A 17,341-nucleotide genomic window follows, 5' to 3' on the forward strand; every position below is an offset into this window, starting at 1 on the left:
ACCAGTTGGTGAGTTTGCTAACTCTGAATGGGCGTTTTGCTTCAGTGAATGCTCCCAAGTGAAATGGTGGCCACATGAAGTTTAGCAGGTAAATATGTTTTAACATAGTCTGATTTAAACAATTTAATACGATATGGGGGCCATATAACTTCTTCTGGCTCAAAATAGCTCTCTGGTTATTTCCTTTGTAAAGCTCGGGGAAAGATGTCCGACCTTCAAGCTGGCACGCTTGTTGCATCACGTTTGCAGCGGAGCCGGGGTGACCGGCGGCGGTAGCCGATGCGCAGCAGTGCCGCGCTCTCCCCCGGGCCCAGGCTGGAGCCCCCCCCCCCCCCTGCCCGGGGACCTGCTGCCACCCCTCGCCATACGGGGGCTCGTCGTGTTCCGCACCCGCGGTCCCGCCGCGACCGGCCGCCCCACGTAAGTAAGAGCTGCTCCGCCACCACCCCCCGGCTTCGCCCGCTGCCCCGCCGGCAGGGAGCGGCCCCAGGCGCGGAGCGGGGGCGGTCGGGGGCGGGGGCAGCCCGGTGCCGACGGGGAGCCCGTCCCGGCGCGCCGGGCTCTCCATGCCCGCCCTCCTCCTACCGTCCTTCTCTCTCGCCCTCCGGCAGCGCCGTTGCGCAGCTCCCGCGGCGGGGACGGGACAGGAGGTGACGGGACCCTCATTCGCGCCGAGCAGAGGGTCCGGGCGGGCAGGGCTCGGTTCGGCTCGGGGCAAGGCGAGGCTGGACGGCCGCGGCAGGGGGCGAGGCCGCCCGGGGCTGGCGGCGGGGGGCGGCGGGGGCCCGGGGCGGCGGGACGCCGGCGGGGCCCGGCGCATGGCGGCGGCGGGGAGCATCACCACGCTGCCCGACGATGGGGGCAGCGGCGCCGCCTTCCCCCCCGGGCACTTCAAGGACCCCAAGCGGCTCTACTGCAAGAACGGCGGCTTCTTCCTGCGCATTAACCCCGACGGAAGGGTGGACGGGGTCCGGGAGAAGAGCGATCCCCATAGTGAGTATCCCGAGGGTACGGGCCGGGGCGGGCGGACCCTCCTCCGGGGCAGCGGGACTACCGAGAGGGGCCGGGGAGGCAGTGGGCCTCCCGCGCTGCCGCAGCATCGTCTTTAAATAAATAAATGTCTGTACCTACGGACATACGGTTTAGTCATATATGTATTTGTTTTGGTGGCTCCAGACCGCGCCGGGTACCACATGGGCATCGGGGGCTGTCCCAGTGCAAACTTGTTGGCATCTTCTCATTCAACCTGCATCGGGACAGAGCTTATCGAACACACAAATATTTGCTTACGTGCTTGACTGCATCTGAATTTGTTTGCATAGCACTTAAATGCATGTAATAGCACTTGACTGCTTTACACGACAGTGGTAAATATGTTAGTTGCATAAAAGTAGAAAGAAGGTTGGGGTTTTTTTCCAGTGTGGGTAAGCCCTCATGAGTAGAAGTACTCTTAGTGTAAAGAACTCTTAGGAACAGAGATATAAATTTGTTCAAGGTAGCCGTGCTATCAAAAAACTTTTTGCCTTGAAGCGTCACATGTTGGGATTTTTCTTTTAAACTTAATTAAGGACAGATAAAATCCAGCTAAAACAAAACTCATGGATTCCAGCAGAAACTGTTTATCCCCTGATACCTGGTCTTCTGAAGAGGCTCCTGAACTGGGAACACAACTCGTGGGTTGTGTGGTTTGTGTGGTCTGAGGGTTGGTGACCCAAGCTCACCTCTGCAGTGCCCGGTGCTGCTCTCCAGCAGACAGCGGCCTCTCAGGGAGCATGGGGCAGGCTGCTGTTACAAGCCAGGCTGTTCTTTGACCCAGGAACAAAATGCCTTTTTGCAGACCTCAGAAAGTTTTGAACTCATTCCGTATGGGGTTCTTGCAGGTGTAGCGGTAAGTTTTTGAAATGCCTGTGAAGCATTTCCTTCAGAACAGGTACAAGGAGTTGTGGTATAGCTGTAAGTCAGGTAAATAGTATCAGTGCAATTCCTGGTTTGATTTAATTTGGAACTGTTCAATGTGCACACCTTAATCAGGCAACTGCAGGCACTTGGCACAAAGAGCATGTGAAATATTTTACTGTGCTTTTTCATCTGTTTTGCACTTGTACTGAGTGATAGATGCACAGACAGGATTTAAGTCAGAGGATGAAGAGAAGGAAGTGAGGAGGTGGAATAAAGGTTCTTAATATTATTTTCCACTTTGGACATTCACCATTTGAAAAAAAGTTTTTCCAGCAATTCCGAAGAAATACTGTAACAGACTTTTCCCAATTAATAGTATTGCCAAGTTGGGCTTGAGTTTTGTAACTCTGGGAGAAATATGGTACATATGATGGACTGAAGATATATGTGGAGCAGTTCATACAGTATATTTGGGAAAAACTACTGTCCTTTGTTAAGCCAACTAGTATTCTTAGGAAGAGCTATAAGAAGCTTTCAGACTCAGTCCTACACACGTGCATTTCTCTTCTTCTCAGACGCTGGTTTGAAGGGAAGCACAGTTGATGTAAGAGTCACAATAAAGTATATTTATTGCTGATAAAATACACTAAATTATTCATGTGGACCTTTTGGATGTTGATGCCTAAAGCAGATTGTTAATTTACTGTTTAGAATTGGTTTGAGTTTTACGCATAAGAGTTGATTATTGCACAGGATCAACTCTGCACTGGAAAGTGTGCAGGAATATATTCAACTTACTGTAGTCTTTTATGTTTGTGAAATATGGGGATTCTTACAGGAAATAAGTATTTAATTAGTTCATCAAACATGTCATCCCATCCCTAGTAGCAGTGCATGTTGTTCTGTGCTTGCCTGGCAGGGCCAAGCTGCCCTCAGTGGTGGTGGTATTTATTGTTGTAATCTTTTTCATCGTATAGTTCTCCTATAATCATCTTCCCTCCCAAACCACCTTTCTAGTTACTCTGCTGTGAAAGCTAGTACTACTTTTATATTCTTGAGTCTGTCTAATGTGTGTTTTCCTGTTAAGCTTTATGAATGCTAGAAATTTTTGAACCAATTTTTCATGCTGCATTCCTCGTAGTGAATGAAAATCTTTCTGGTGTTTGTAGTTCTGCCAAACTTTCCCTGTCAGGTTTCTATGTTTGGTCTATAACTGTTTTTGCTGTCATTTCTTTCTGGGTCTCCATTTTGTCTCCATACTTACTCTTACGACTAAGCATTCTTTCCCTTTTCCTTTGGCACTTGTCTCTCTGAAGCTCCTCTCTTTTCCTCTCCTTTTACCTCTTGAGTGAATGGCGGAAACATCCTTAGCATCCTTGTTGTAAGTACGTCATTCCCTACGAATCTGTGCCATGCTGAACTCTGACCTGGTGAATGCTGCTCTGTGGAAGTGCCTGTGAAATCTTGTGGTGTGCCTGGCAGGTCGCGTTGGTGTGGCAGATGGAAAAAAATCTTGGACAATGTGAGACTTTAAAAAGTTAACAAAGAAAATATAAACCTTAATTCATGGTGGTTTTCTTAGCTTAGTAAAAGGTTTTCTAAAATGATCTTGGGAAAAGAAATATAATGTGTGCAGAGAGTTTGGTTTAGAAATCTAGTTAAAGGACAGTTAGAGATTCTTGTGGTAGATGCTATTCTTATGCATCAATTATACAAAATAGTATTTGATTAGCACATACTCATTTTTACTTTTAAAGGAAGTTCTTATTTTAGAAGGCAAATTACTATCCTCTTATGTTTCTAGTACTGTAAACAAATTTCCATTATCCTTGTCCTTTTTGTCTTCCTCCTTCTGCCTCTAGTACCAAGGATGGCTTGGTCAGAGTATATAGTCTGTTTAATGTCATGGCATGGAGAGTTTTGACTGTTTTATACTCACCCCATTCACCTTTTATATGTAAAGGTATCAATAGTGAAATTGGGAAGGCAGTTGAGGTCCTGTGTGCTGGAGGATTAGAATTGTATGATTCACACAGCTGAGGAAAATATATGTATATATATGGCTTGTGTGGTTCATACTGTCACATCTGATGTGCAGCTTCAGTGAAGGGCACACCTTGGGGGATTCTGTTGAGGGTTTTTTCCCATGAAGAAGCATGTTTCAGACAAACAAGGAACAGAAGGCTGGAGTTGTGTTGTTTAAAGCAAAACAAAAAAGATGTCTGCCTTGTTGATCAACAACTTCCCATGCTGTGTTTTTGAAAGATGTTTAGAATGCTCTGGAGGTGTTTGTCTTGAACAGGATACAGTGCTGGTGAAGGGGAATAGAAAGGGAACATTACCCATCAATTTTAGAAAATGTCTACGGTCATAAGTAGTTGTTATGATTTTAACTTGTATCAGACAAAACATTTAAATGCTAATGCTGTAAATGTTTTGAAAAAAATCATTGAGTTACATGCAGACATCTACAGTGTACTGGTTTAGTCAAGAAGATAGAAAATTGATCATTCTTCATGCAAATAGAAGAAGGCTAACTATGATCCTCAGAAAGAAAGATTTGAGTACATGTCAAGAAGTGTTTTAGTATGAAGGTTCAGTGTCTGGTGCTTAGTTTTTATAGGTGTCTAAGTTATTTGGGACTCAAGTTCTCTTCATTTTGATGTCCCACAGACATGGCTGGAGCTCTTGACTGTTGCAAATCTTAGCACTGTGTGAAAGTTGGCTTTTAAAAAAAACAAAACAAAGCTAAACCTTGGCAGTATCCTGGTCATAAACATTTGAATGTCTTGCTTCTATGCAAGTCTTTCTGAAAATGGGCTCTTTGCATTATTTTTGATCTGTTGCATAGTTTTTAACTGGTTTGCCAAGCATACAAATATACATAACATAGAAATCCGTCCTGACTCTCAGATGTAGTAGTATAGGGAATGAGGTAACAGAAAGCCCCCATGTAAAAAAGTCAAAAGTATGTTGTCTTTGTGTCTTTCACCTTTTTGTCATAGAGATACCATCACACTGTTTTCTGCATGGTTCCACTGTATAAATTAAGTGCATAAATAAAATACCTGTGTGTTCTGGGCATGCTGAGGGATGTTGTTCAGGTGAGGAAATTTTCTCATGTGTAACCGTATCTGTTAATCATCTTACCCAGATTTAATGAGTCTTACCCAGCTGAAGGTGTGTGAGTAGGTAATGAGTACTCTCTGAAGATGGAATGCCACCATCCACAGATACACTAGAGGGCAGGGTTTAGTCCTTAAATCTCACAGGCTTTATTTAGAAATCATGAGTGCTTATAGGTACTTGCCTATTCTTGTTTACAGAAAAAAAGATAGTCCACACAGCTGAGCTGTGGCTATAGCTAAATGATTAAGAATGAGAGAGAAATACCGATGACATTGAGTCATTTGACAGTATATGGTGACATCATGGAGACAGTCACATAAATGTAGATTGTTCCAAAAGCTGTCTTTATGATCTCCTTTATGTGAGTGGGTTAAAGCTTCTGGTAAAAACTTGAAACGACCCATGTATGATATATAGTCAAGTCAGAATGAAGACTCTGGTATGTTTATCATCATGATAAAATGGAGCCACATACTCATCAAGCAAATGAAATCAGGTGGCTCCCAGTGTCTTGGCTAATAAAGGCATGGCATTTGGGCAGCTCATTCTAAGAAAATGTTTATCCTGCAGTGGAGAAATATTTAAAAGAATTTTGTTGAAGGTTTGCATAATGTTAGTAGAGTTTTTCTAAGATACAGTTTCTTTTGATGTACTAGATGGAAAGACTCAATTGCATTTTGTTGAAACCTGTGGATTTTGGCTCTTAATATATTTTTAAATTGTTCTTTTTTTATATTACTTAAGAGTTTTAAAAGTTGCACTCATGGGAGCCTTGCTCTGGGATCGCTGACTGTCAGTTGTTTCAGAGCATGTGAGAGGTGATTGATTGTACTGGACTGTATTTGATCATATCCTAGAGACAGTGGAGCTTCTTGGCTGTCAGTGGCAGCATACTTAGTGCAGTTATCTAAAAAAATACAGCAGACTACATAGCCTTAACACAATCCAGTTTTGACATAAAGGTTATTCTGAGAATGCTCAAGTTACTGTTACTGAAAAAAGGACAGACTTGCATGAAATCTGTGAATTGAATATCTATACCACATAGTATTTGAAATCTTTATGCCATAACTTTTGAAGCTTTGAAAGTTGTTGAAGAGATTACATTTCAGTTCTGAAGAAAAATTGATAGCCTTTACATTTATTAAGATCTACTTAAGGCAGTGTGTTTCAAAATACAGCAACTCTCTCATTTGTCATTTTCAGTGGTGTGTTTTGGGACAATATGTGGCTAAACTTGAGTTACTGTCTGGCTCTCCTGATGCCTCCAGACTTTTCAATAAAAATATTTAAAGGGTGACTCTCTGGAGTGCTGGTGGCATTTCAGGATTTATAACTTACATAGTTTTTTGTTTGTTTGTTCAGGGTAGGGCTAGATTTTGACTGGAGCTTGATAGGATAGTAGGAGAATACAAGTGAGATGATGTCTACAAAGTTGGGTGGAGGTCGTCTTGCACAAACTGTCATGGTACACTTCTGGTTGAGTGATCCTGTATGAACTTATCACTCATCTTTGACTTGTAGTGCTTGAAAACCACATTGCTTGAGTGATTCAGGGGAGAAAGATACTAAGGATAGTAGGAAAGGGCCAAGTAGGAAGTAGACTCCATAGCTATTTGCAGTGTCAGTGTGATGAAATTATGTTCTTGTATTGTGGAGCTTGCAAACTTGCCTTTTATCTTGTGATGAGACTTAAGCAGATCTCATATAAAACAGCAGTCACTAGGATTCCATCTGGAATGTGCAAGTCACAAAATCCTAATTGTCACAGCTATGAAATACTCTCTGGACCTGTCTTTTTTAAAAGCAAGGATAGATTATCAGCTGGGATACACCTTGAAAATAGTTGTAGTCTGTTTCTTGGCTCTTGCCTTTCTGCAGCTGTCACTTGTGGTACATTGCAAGTCAGAATAAGTCATTTTAGGGCCATATTACTTTAAATGTTAATTCAGTTCCTTAACTCCAAGAAGACCTGCAGTGAGACAGATCTCTGGATGCAGAGAACCACACCTGTGGAGTAGTTTTGTGCAGTACTCCATTAGGTGCCACTGAAACCTGTGACAACAGAGGTGGATACAAAGTGAGAGCATTTTTTAGTGTGGAGAAGCAGCTAGTGAGGGCCATACAGAGGATGTATGGTGAGTGGCTGTCATCTCTGTCTGGAAGTCACATAGGGCATCCTGCTGCACAATCCAGAGCTGTTTCTGGGAAATAGTATATGGATTCCGTTCATTTGGTTTCTCCATTTGGGGTGACTAGCAAAACATGTGCCTGGCTGTGTCTCTGAATATGTAAATAGAGAGGGTTCATTTTGTGGTTTTACAGATGTTTACAGAGTCACTGTGGATGTTTTACTGACAATAATGTAGTTCATTCAGGAAAAGGGAGAAAAAAGACCTACAATGCTTGTGCCCTTAGGAACACAGAGGTTCCTGTTGCAAGTTTTGATTTATTTCAGTCCCAACCTTCTGCTTGTTTCATTGCTTCAAGAAATTATGTCTCCTGGAGCATTTAAGTGTATGTGCTTGAGCTAGTACCAGTGATTGTCAAGTGTGACTATTTGAAATTGAAGAGCAGAGCAAGGTGTCTCAAACTTAGGCTGAATTTCAGTGATCAAGCCCTGGTAACATGGGTCAGTGTTGTCTCTGTAATTATATTTGTTAGATGGAAATGCTGTTAGGAGTGAGAGATGCCTGGGCTGCCTGCTGATTTAATGTGGTGTAAGGGGCGTTACTGGGGCTTTTTTGTTGACTTTTTTCAAAAATATTTATTAAAGACTCAAATGATCAAATTCAGTGTTACTGGTATTGAAGATGGGGGAAATGTAAAGCCAACACAGCCACTATTTCTTAACCTTTTGGACAGATCATGAGCAATCAACTCTAAATGGCAAGTTAATTCATAAGAACTCATTCTTATCAGCTGCTTGTTTCTCTGTCTGCTATGCAGTCTCCCTGGCAGCCTGGGTGCCTGACACCATTCCCTGTTCACCACCGTGTGTCAGACTCCTTTGAAATCTAATTCACTGGTACTTGGCATTTCTAAAATCCATCTTTCCCTTTCCATCTGTGACACTTAAGCTTATTAAGCCTAGGGTTGGCCATTTATCACCATTGCTCTGGCAGCCTTTTCATTTCATCTCATCCAATCTGTTACTGCTTTGACATCACTTACAGCCCTAAAATATATTTCTGAATAGGTGCTGTGTGAGTTGTATGTGAAGAAGGACCACTAAAATACCTTTTAAAAATTATAAATTTTTACCTTCTTCTGGAGTGACTTTCTTGGGCTTGTCTTGGGTTGTCTCTGTTTTTATGTATGTTTATTCAGCTGCAAGCTAAAAACAGGTTGTAGTTACAAAGAGATTAGTGAATGCATGGTATACACAAAGAGGTGGAATTCCACAAGTTCTGTCTGTATATTCTGGTATTAGTCAGTGACATTGCTACATTGGCTGAACACTTACACCAGCTTTAAATCAAAGCTGAACAACTGAAATCGGTTATTCTGTGATTTACTTCAGTGATCACTAAATGAAGTGAAAGCACTTGAAAGAAGCATGTAGGATTATTTTACCCTTTTTAAGAAAAGCCCTTTACATAAAGTCATACAAACCATGTGTGAATATACATTCATTATCTTTTTAAGGAAACCCTTGAACTTTGTCTAAACCAAGAGTTTGTGGTAAAGGTATTGGTAGCTCGGGGACCGAGCGTTATTACCTGTATCTGGTAAAGGAAGAAGATCTCTGTTCATGTTTGTAATTTTGGCTTTCCTTGATGCAGTCAGCTCATCTGCAGTGACAAGAAGACTGATAGCAGTGTGGCAGCTAGGTATTTGATTTAATGTAGTTTTATAGAATCATGTACTTGCAGTGTCTGACATTTGAAATCCTTGCATAATGCCAAGCAGTTGCTGTTTACTTGGCAGCACAAAAGACCCAACTTGTGTTTTGTAAGCAGAATACAGAAAACCTAGGGCTTTTAACATTTTAAAGGCCTTGATGAAGTTTTATCCACAAGTTCTGCAAGATGTATGAGGTAATTGTGTGTGTTTTACATGTGGACACAGGCAAGGAGCACTAAGCCAGGCTGTTGCCAGAACATGGTGCGTGTGACATGGTTCTGAAACTGTTTGTCTGCAGGGTGACTTTACTGTCTCTTGTATGACATTTATAGGGAATGGTTGAGGATGCTGTGTATTTGGTAAGCAGTGTTTCCTGGGGAGGATTCCCAGTATGATAGGCATATGTTGGGTGGAGTTGGATGTTTTGTAGGAATTGAGGTTAAGATATAAATGAGAATAGATGAAAAACCTGATTAGGGAAATAATTTTAATTGTATTCATTATTTGTACTACTTAAAGAGATGCAAACTCATAAAATCTATAGATGGCCATTTTATCTGGTGAAGTAGATGAGGGGGTTGGTATTTAAACAGTTACAGACATTATTATTCTATTTAAAGCCTTGGATTTACTCCTAAGTGTAGCCGGAACTTTTTTTAAGTATTCATATTTCAGAAGTGTGTATTTTTGTTGTAGATGTTTACATTTTATAGACTTTGGGTCTGTCTGTGAGTGGTTTTATGCCTCTGGCTGGCAAGAAGGAAAAAGATACACTTACAATGTTGTCATGCAAGAGCAAAGAAGTGTGCCTTTGTAGAGGAGTGTGACTCACTGTTTCTTACCGGGACACTTCATTTGATTGATTGTTTTTGTTGCTGTTCTGGGTGTTTTGTTTATTAAAAGACTGCCTCTTCTGCAAAGGTTGACTTGCTGCTTTTCATCTCTGTTTCTCTTCTCTCCCCCACATGTGCTGCAGGTTTTAGGCAGTGTGTTCTTCAGCAGCCCTTCAGAGTTGTTTGACAAGAAGCGTATGAAAGGGAGTGAAGAGTTGTGTCTTGTTTGTGGTCTCAAGACTGGGACTGCCTGCTGCGTTGGTGCAGAGCTTTTCAGTTAGTGCAAGGTGTTACATGCTTAATATGTTTTTTGAGAAAGAGGTATCAGAAAGTTTCAGAGACAGATGTAGGGGAGAGAGAGCCTAAGATACTTTTGTTTCCTAGGTTAAAGTTACAGTAGGCATCACCAGCTCACAGGCTGGAGTTTCTATCTGACCCAGCAGGAAGCTTTGGCTGTGGAAATGGCAAAATGGTGCAGGTATCAATGTGTGTGTGCATGTGTATCTGTGACAAATCAGCCCTTGGGTTTGGGGGAGTTTTTTATGTTAGGTGTGGAGCACGCACACCCAGCTGTGTGTCTTGCTTGGACACCTGGCTGGGAATGGACATTGCCCCCAGGCATGAAGGGAGCAGCCAGCTTTAGCCATAAGAGTATGCAGGGGTGGGAATTGGGGTGTAGGGTGTTGCAGTTAGCAAAGTGTTGCTGATTCTTTTTCCTCCCCTTTAATGAACTTTTCTGATACATATTGATCTACCTCTGTAGCAGTGTGACTCCATAATAGTTGCTGCCTTGTTCTTGTCTGTGGGCAGAGTGGTGCAGGGGGGACGAGTGATGGGGAGCTGGTGCAATAGCTTCACTGCATTTTCATTTGGGGCCTTCATGGAAGGATTTTCCTTACAGGGCCTCTGCAAATATGTTGGAGATGGGCCCTAAGCCTTTGGCTTGGTTTTAGCTTTTCCACAACAGAGACTGTAGTAATGCTAGTCATTGATCCAGAGACGTGCAGGCTGGGATTTTTCAGGAGGTACATAAAGTCTCCCTTCTGTAAACTGAGTTAGAGGTGTTTTGCTAATGGCCCTTTCAGTTGGAATAAAACATCTGTATGGTAGTGAAAACGTGGGTTGAAATAGTATCAGATTCCTCTTTCCAAGATGCAGAAGCTGCTGTTAGTTGTTGTGTCTGAGTACAGCGTGTGTTTGCTGTTGAGATGTTCACAAACTCCTGGAGCACTGGCTGATCCATGTTTTGGGGCCCAGAGTCCCCTTGGGAAAAAGTTGTATTTCAGATGATCTTATTGCCCTGTCAGGAGTGGTGTTACAGTCATGAGAAGGGCTTCTCTTTCCTGCTGCCTAAGGAAGGTGAGTTCTGTAAGAGAGGCAGAGCAGCAAAGAGTGGTGTGGGCAGTTTTGAAGGAGTTTTCTGGCAGAACCTCTTGTGATGCAGAGCAATTAAACCAATTGGGACCATTTAAGTTATGGCAATATTACTTGGCTTGGGCCATTACAAAAGCTTTGTTGGGTTGAAAGAACTGTAAAGGGACTTAAAAAGAGTTTTCACTGTAAAGGTAACTTTTCAGTTCTAGCACTTGGGGCAATAAAAAAACCTTTTGGGAAGTATAGGTATTTTCTGTATTCTCTGCATTTGCCTAGAGTCTTTTCTGTCCATGTTGTGACACTTGTTGAAAAGATTCTTCACTAGTGAATGGGAACCTGCCTTGGAAATAATTTTTTGTGCTCTTTAGGAAAAGATGGGAAAGATCCAGTTCCTAACAGAATTCTGAAACCTTGCCAACCACAATGCTATTAAATACCACTTTTCAACTTCCATATTCATAGAAAAGTTTCTTCAAGTTATGAAACAAATGTCCATTTGTAACTCTCAAATAACCTGCAACTTTTAGCTCTCTGCAGACCATATATCCTGTGAAAGGGGCATAGTCACGTATGCATAGCTATAATTGAACCTCTGCAGTCTATGAATTATATAAATGCATGAAACCTGTGCCTGCAGAGCTCTGCCGGTGCTCATCACATAAGGCAGTGTTTTCTCTGCTTAATGTGTTACAAGAGCAGGACCTGATCTAACAAAAAAACCCACAAAGAAACAGACACACAAACCCAGCCCAAAACTGTTGAACCTGTTTAATGTACATACCAGGGAGTGGTCTTGAAGTGTTCTCATCTTCTATAAATTCTCTTGCAACAAAAAGGGAAATGAATGTTTAGCCATTCTGCCTTCCAGATGCTGCTAAGAGTCTGCCTGAGTGTCACTATTGAGAAGAGTGCACTTGCAAATTTCTTGGGTTAATTAATGCAAAGGAAGCTGGCATAAAACCCCGAACTCAGTTTATGTGATCATTTGTGTGTATCTCTTCAGAGCAGCTGTATTTGTCCAGGAGGGGCTGTGTGTACTGGAAAAAGGGGAAAACTCTGCCAGGTGTTTTGGTGCACATTGCAGTATGGTTCAGCATCCTTTAATCCTGCAAATTATACTGGTTTCTGTGGAAATTCAGATTAGGCTGTAGCTCATACTGTTCTTCAGCCAAAACATCAGGGAATACATATTCTTAACACAGCCTATACGTATTGTGAAGAAAAATGTTCTCCTTTTTTGTACGACTGGAAGGCATCGTAGGTTCACTCAAGCCACATTAAAAGTGATGTCTTTTCCTGGTTAATGGAAGTTTTAAAGTCCATTTCCTGAATTATAACTCAGTGCTTTAACATTATTCCATTTGTGTTTTCTAAGCCTGTTTCTATTTCCCAAAGATACACTTCTACAATATTTCCTCAGGTTTTTTTATTTGACATGAAATGAAATGTGTCTTGCATTTTCTTCTTATTCAGCAGAAAAAGGAAAGATGATAATACTTGGGTTTATTTTTAAGAGTTATAAAAATCTTAATAGCAGTAGTAAATTTAGTGAGTCCCTTTGAGTTGTCAGTGCATAATGGTCTTGTAGGTTGTAATTGGGGTAGGTTGTTTTTTTGTTTCATAATTATATGATGGCTTAGCTCAGTCCTTCAGATGTTTGCTCAGCATGCTGAGTTCTCTTGTCACAAAACCAGCAGGCACTGAGCAGAGCCTGGCACTTGGTGTTCATCACAAACATAAGGGCATGTTGTGAATGAGCAGTGAGAGACTGACTGCCCTGCTCCCTCCCACAGGACTGCCAGAATGACTGGGAAAAGGTGCCTTTTTGGAGCTCAGTTGTTAATTAACTGTTTCACAACAATCTGTGCTACATTTTTGGATTACAGGCTTCTTAAGTAGTTTTTTTTTTCCATAGATCTACTCTTGAGCTGAAAAAAGTATTACAGGCAGATCCAGAAGGATGGCCCATGGTGGAACTATTGCTGTTGGTTCCCTAAGGGCTACAAATGGTACCCATCATCAGTGTCAGATGTTACATTGCTCTGACAACCCATTGCATCAAGCTGCATTGAGCAGAACCTGTAACTGCTGATTCTGGTGATGACTGCATGGTCAAATGTTTGACCAGTCAGGCTGTCTTGTATTGTAGTGTCTCCAGATCCACATAATGTTGTGGCAGAGTTACCTTCTGTTAATAAAGCCATCAAATAATGCTGAAACCTGAAAATTTAAGAGGTTTCCTGGGTCTGTTTATTCACATGTTTTTTGAGTTGGAGAGGAAAGTCCAGGGAAGCTGATTTTGCTTTGGGGGCTTTCAGTGTTGCATTGCAGGTTTAAGACAACATGAACTTTCCTTCCTTTTCCTCTTCTTCCCCTCCCCCTGGAAAAATTGCACTTCCAACAGTGTTTAGATTGCTCTTGAGACACAAATACTTAAGCTATGTAGAAGGTATCTGGTGGACTTCTCTATGGTATTTTGTGTAGTTTTTTGTACTGTAGTATTCCCCATCTTGTCTGGCTAATGGTCAAAAAACCTCAACTTGGAGGTGGTGTCACTGATACTCCTGTTAGGGTTGGGCTGAAATGCAGTGGAAATACAAGTTCCTGGCTCTGCTGTTGTACCCACTTTAAAGGCTTGATGAATTTCTTGTTCTGAATACAGTGACTGGAATAATCAGGGAAGAAAGAAGAAGAAAAATAGCAAACAGCTCTCATGGATTTAGGTGGAGGCCTCTTTTGGCTGAAAGCTTGAAACAAGCCTCGGGCAAAGGGGAAAACATCTGTGTCTTGAGTCTAAACTGCTGGATGTGATTTGTGGCTAGAAAAATCACTTTAGACTCTGATAAATCACAGGGAGTAGCTAAAAGCTCTGTGATACAACGTTGTACTGTATCTTGCCTCTTCGCTGTCCTCATCTGCTTCTGCACTTCTTTTTCTTTGTTATTCTAACCACTTGCTGGATGTCTGATGTAAACTCATTGATACTTTTCTGTTGGGAACTGATGAAACAGTTTATGATATGGTTCTGAATAGTCTGAATCATAGTCTAGACTCAAGCTGCTCTGAAAATCCAGCTGGATAGAACTGCTTACACTCAATGTCCAAGGCTGTTTTTAAGCCTTAAGAAATCTTCATGAGAAAATTGCCATGAAACATTCCCAGTTTCTGTGAGCAGTTGACCATACCTTACGTGGTCCTTCATGGAATTATATGGGGTTTTTTAATTGTTTTTGTGTGAAATGAAGATAAATGAGGAATTTAGGCTTACTGTTGCCAGACTAGGAATAGCTGCTTACTTCATAATTAGCATTTTGTTTGATGAAAAATGAGATCAGGAAGCTAGAGTTTGGAGATTTGCTACCTCTGCTGAAAGTTGAAGCTCAGGCTTTCTTGGGTTTTAAGTTTGAAGCAGTAGGCTTCACAGTCAAGTTCTGAAATAATCCCAATGGGTGTGAAAATTTACTTTTGTCTGTTTTGTTCACAGTCAAACTGCAACTGCAAGCAGAAGAAAGAGGAGTGGTGTCAATCAAAGGTGTCAGTGCAAATCGCTTCCTGGCCATGAAGGAGGACGGCAGGTTGCTGGCCTTGGTAAGCAGCACTTTTTCCATGTTTATCTCTAGACATCCATCTTGGTAGGGCCCCTCCTTACTCTGTATTGGGTAAACTCTCCTCTAGCAGGATTTATTCATCTTCTCTGTGAGTGATTTATCTGGGAGAAATGAACTCGGCACTACTCCTGTCAGTTAATTAATCTGTGAACTAGAAGAGATGGAGATGTCTGCCCTCAGCTAGGAGCTGAAAAATTGAACTGGAATGGCCTGAGAGGAGAATCACAGTGACAAAATACAGAAGGAAATTTTAAGAACAAATGAAAATTGAAATCTGCCCCTTCCCCCAAGTAATTTTTTCCTCTTTCACTTACTTTCGCGTGAAGTGATTATAAAGACCCTTTCCAAGTAGAAAGTAAAGCCTTTTGGTAAAAGTGTTTACTTTTAATTAAGTTTCTGATAATAATCTGTATGTATTCTCATTTTCTTCTTTGTAAAGAGTCAAATTTTTTTGGTCATGTATGCTTCCAAACGAGAAAACTGGCAAGAAGAAGATTTTTGAAAATGGGAGTATAAAATAAATAAGTTATTAAATTTATAAACTAAATGAGTCTCTAATGAGAATTGTTTTAACTCCATGCACTTTATAGGTATCAGCTTAATTTTTAACTATGTTTTAAAGCGAATAGATTTAGTAATTATGAAAGGTAATAAGGTCTCATATAGCTCATTATAAATTTTGCCTTAGGAGCTGCAGTAGCAGTCATTTTGCTTATGAAATATACACTGTAAATCTCTCAGCTGTATTTATAACCTTCAGTACAGATAAATCATGTACCACTGGAAGGCATCCAAGTAGTGAAATGATGTGAAATAGTTCCTAATACTTCAGTGTCCTGCACACAGCCCCACTCAGCTCCTGTGCAAGTCCCCACCAGTAACAGGTATTGGTGATAAAGTGATTTCCTAACCCCAGCTGAACTGCAGCTCATGAAGACTCGTGCTGAGGGCTGTGGCAATTATTCCTGATTCCTCCTAGTTCTGGCCAAGTGAAATGAGTCTGAACAAACAGAACACTCCAGCAGTTCCACATGAGCTGTAGAACCCCCTGGTGTGCTCCTCAGCACTGTGCCCTCTGCCCCCAGGAAGCCCACGATGTTTATGCCTGTGTGAGTACAGTCACACAACCTGTTTCAAGTTACAGCATTATTTAACTTGGATATTGTGTGACAGCTCAGTTGAAGAAAATGCAGGGAGTAATCCACTGTGCTATTCTTGAGTTAAGGATAATTGGGAATTTCCTGTGGTGCTGGTGTGGTGGCATCTGGCTTCCTGTTCAAATTGCCCTCCTTACCCTGAGGAATAGTGAATGGTGAAAATAAGGTGTTCAGCACCATTTGTGAGATGATAAACACCAGAGTGTGTTTATATTTGGGATTTCAAACCTACTGTTGTGTGGTGGGTTTTGGTTGTGCTTCCCTTCAGACTGTATGCAGCAATTACATCGGTGTGGTTTTACAAGGTGATGTGCTTGAAAATATCTGCCCTTCACTGAGAATTATTCTCAGTCTGGTAAAGTTGGGTCACTTTGTGCTCTTCACTTGAATTTATAAAACATTTGTTTTGCTTTCTTTCTGGAAATGGGTATTATTTGAATCATGTTTACTGCAAACACTGCTTCCTGCAGCTCTTCATTTTTGCCATATCCAGGTGAAAACTCTCAACTCTAAGAGTTTGTCCTTCACCTAACCTAATAAATACTTATGAAATTATACAATAATTTTTGGCAGTACAAGCAATGCTTTTTCCATGAGGATTTCTGCAGGATGACTTCCAACAGCTTGTGGCCTGTCGTGCCTCTACTGTTTTCTGCCTATAAACACACTCACAAAGCTGTTCCTAGCAATTGCCAGCATTCCTTTTTTCAGTATGAGTTGTGTTGTATTTCAGTGAGAGCTTTGAAAGAGCATATCCTGAAAATCTTTGGTGAAATGGTCTCATCAGTGCACATGAATTTCTGTCTTCTGAAATATTTATTTCTTTTAAAGCATTCCGGATCTTTAGTTTTTAAGCACCTATTTTATTCTCTAATTCTCTAATGCACTCAAGTACTACTTACTCCTTTTTAACATGAGTTTTGTTTCCTTTTTTATTCCTTTTCAGTGTTAAGGATCAACTTGCATAGTGTCCTTTTTTATAAATGTATCAACATTTTCAAAAATGCTTCTAATACTTTGTGTTAAAGACAGAAGATGAATCACAGTTAAAGACTCTATTTTAACAATAAGTCTTTCTTTAAACATCAGACATTTAATGTGAATTTCTTAAAACCAAACATAAAGCTATCTTAAGTTCTTGATAAATCCCCTGAACCTGAGGAACTGACTTGTTGTGTTGGAATATCAATAATCCTTTTCTTCTCCCCTTTTAGAAATGTGCAACAGAAGAATGTTTCTTTTTTGAGCGTCTGGAATCCAATAACTACAACACTTACCGATCACGGAAATACTCGGATTGGTATGTGGCACTGAAAAGAACTGGACAGTACAAACCTGGACCAAAAACTGGACCTGGACAGAAAGCTATCCTTTTCCTTCCCATGTCTGCTAAAAGCTGATTTCCAGGGTGGATTCCAGGATCATCTGCTGCACTGCACTGCACTAGAAGAGGTCAAGTTTCCTAAGCCACTCTGAAGTAGAAAACAATGGAAGC

At 41.3% G+C, this 17,341-nt stretch overlaps 1 protein-coding gene across 1 annotated transcript; it reads left to right on the plus strand.

Moving 5' to 3' along the window:
* Positions 1-727: 727 nt before the first annotated feature.
* Positions 728-17,319, plus strand: FGF2 (fibroblast growth factor 2). Its single transcript, XM_030450449.1, has 3 exons — positions 728-993; positions 14,566-14,669; positions 17,061-17,319. Exons 1-3 carry the CDS (start codon positions 819-821, stop codon positions 17,244-17,246), a joined length of 465 nt encoding a protein of 154 aa, XP_030306309.1. The 5' UTR covers positions 728-818; the 3' UTR covers positions 17,247-17,319.
* Positions 17,320-17,341: the final 22 nt, after the last annotated feature.

The sequence above is a fragment of the Calypte anna genome, chromosome 4B, assembly GCF_003957555.1.
Source record: "Calypte anna isolate BGI_N300 chromosome 4B, bCalAnn1_v1.p, whole genome shotgun sequence".
NCBI lineage: Eukaryota > Metazoa > Chordata > Aves > Apodiformes > Trochilidae > Calypte > Calypte anna.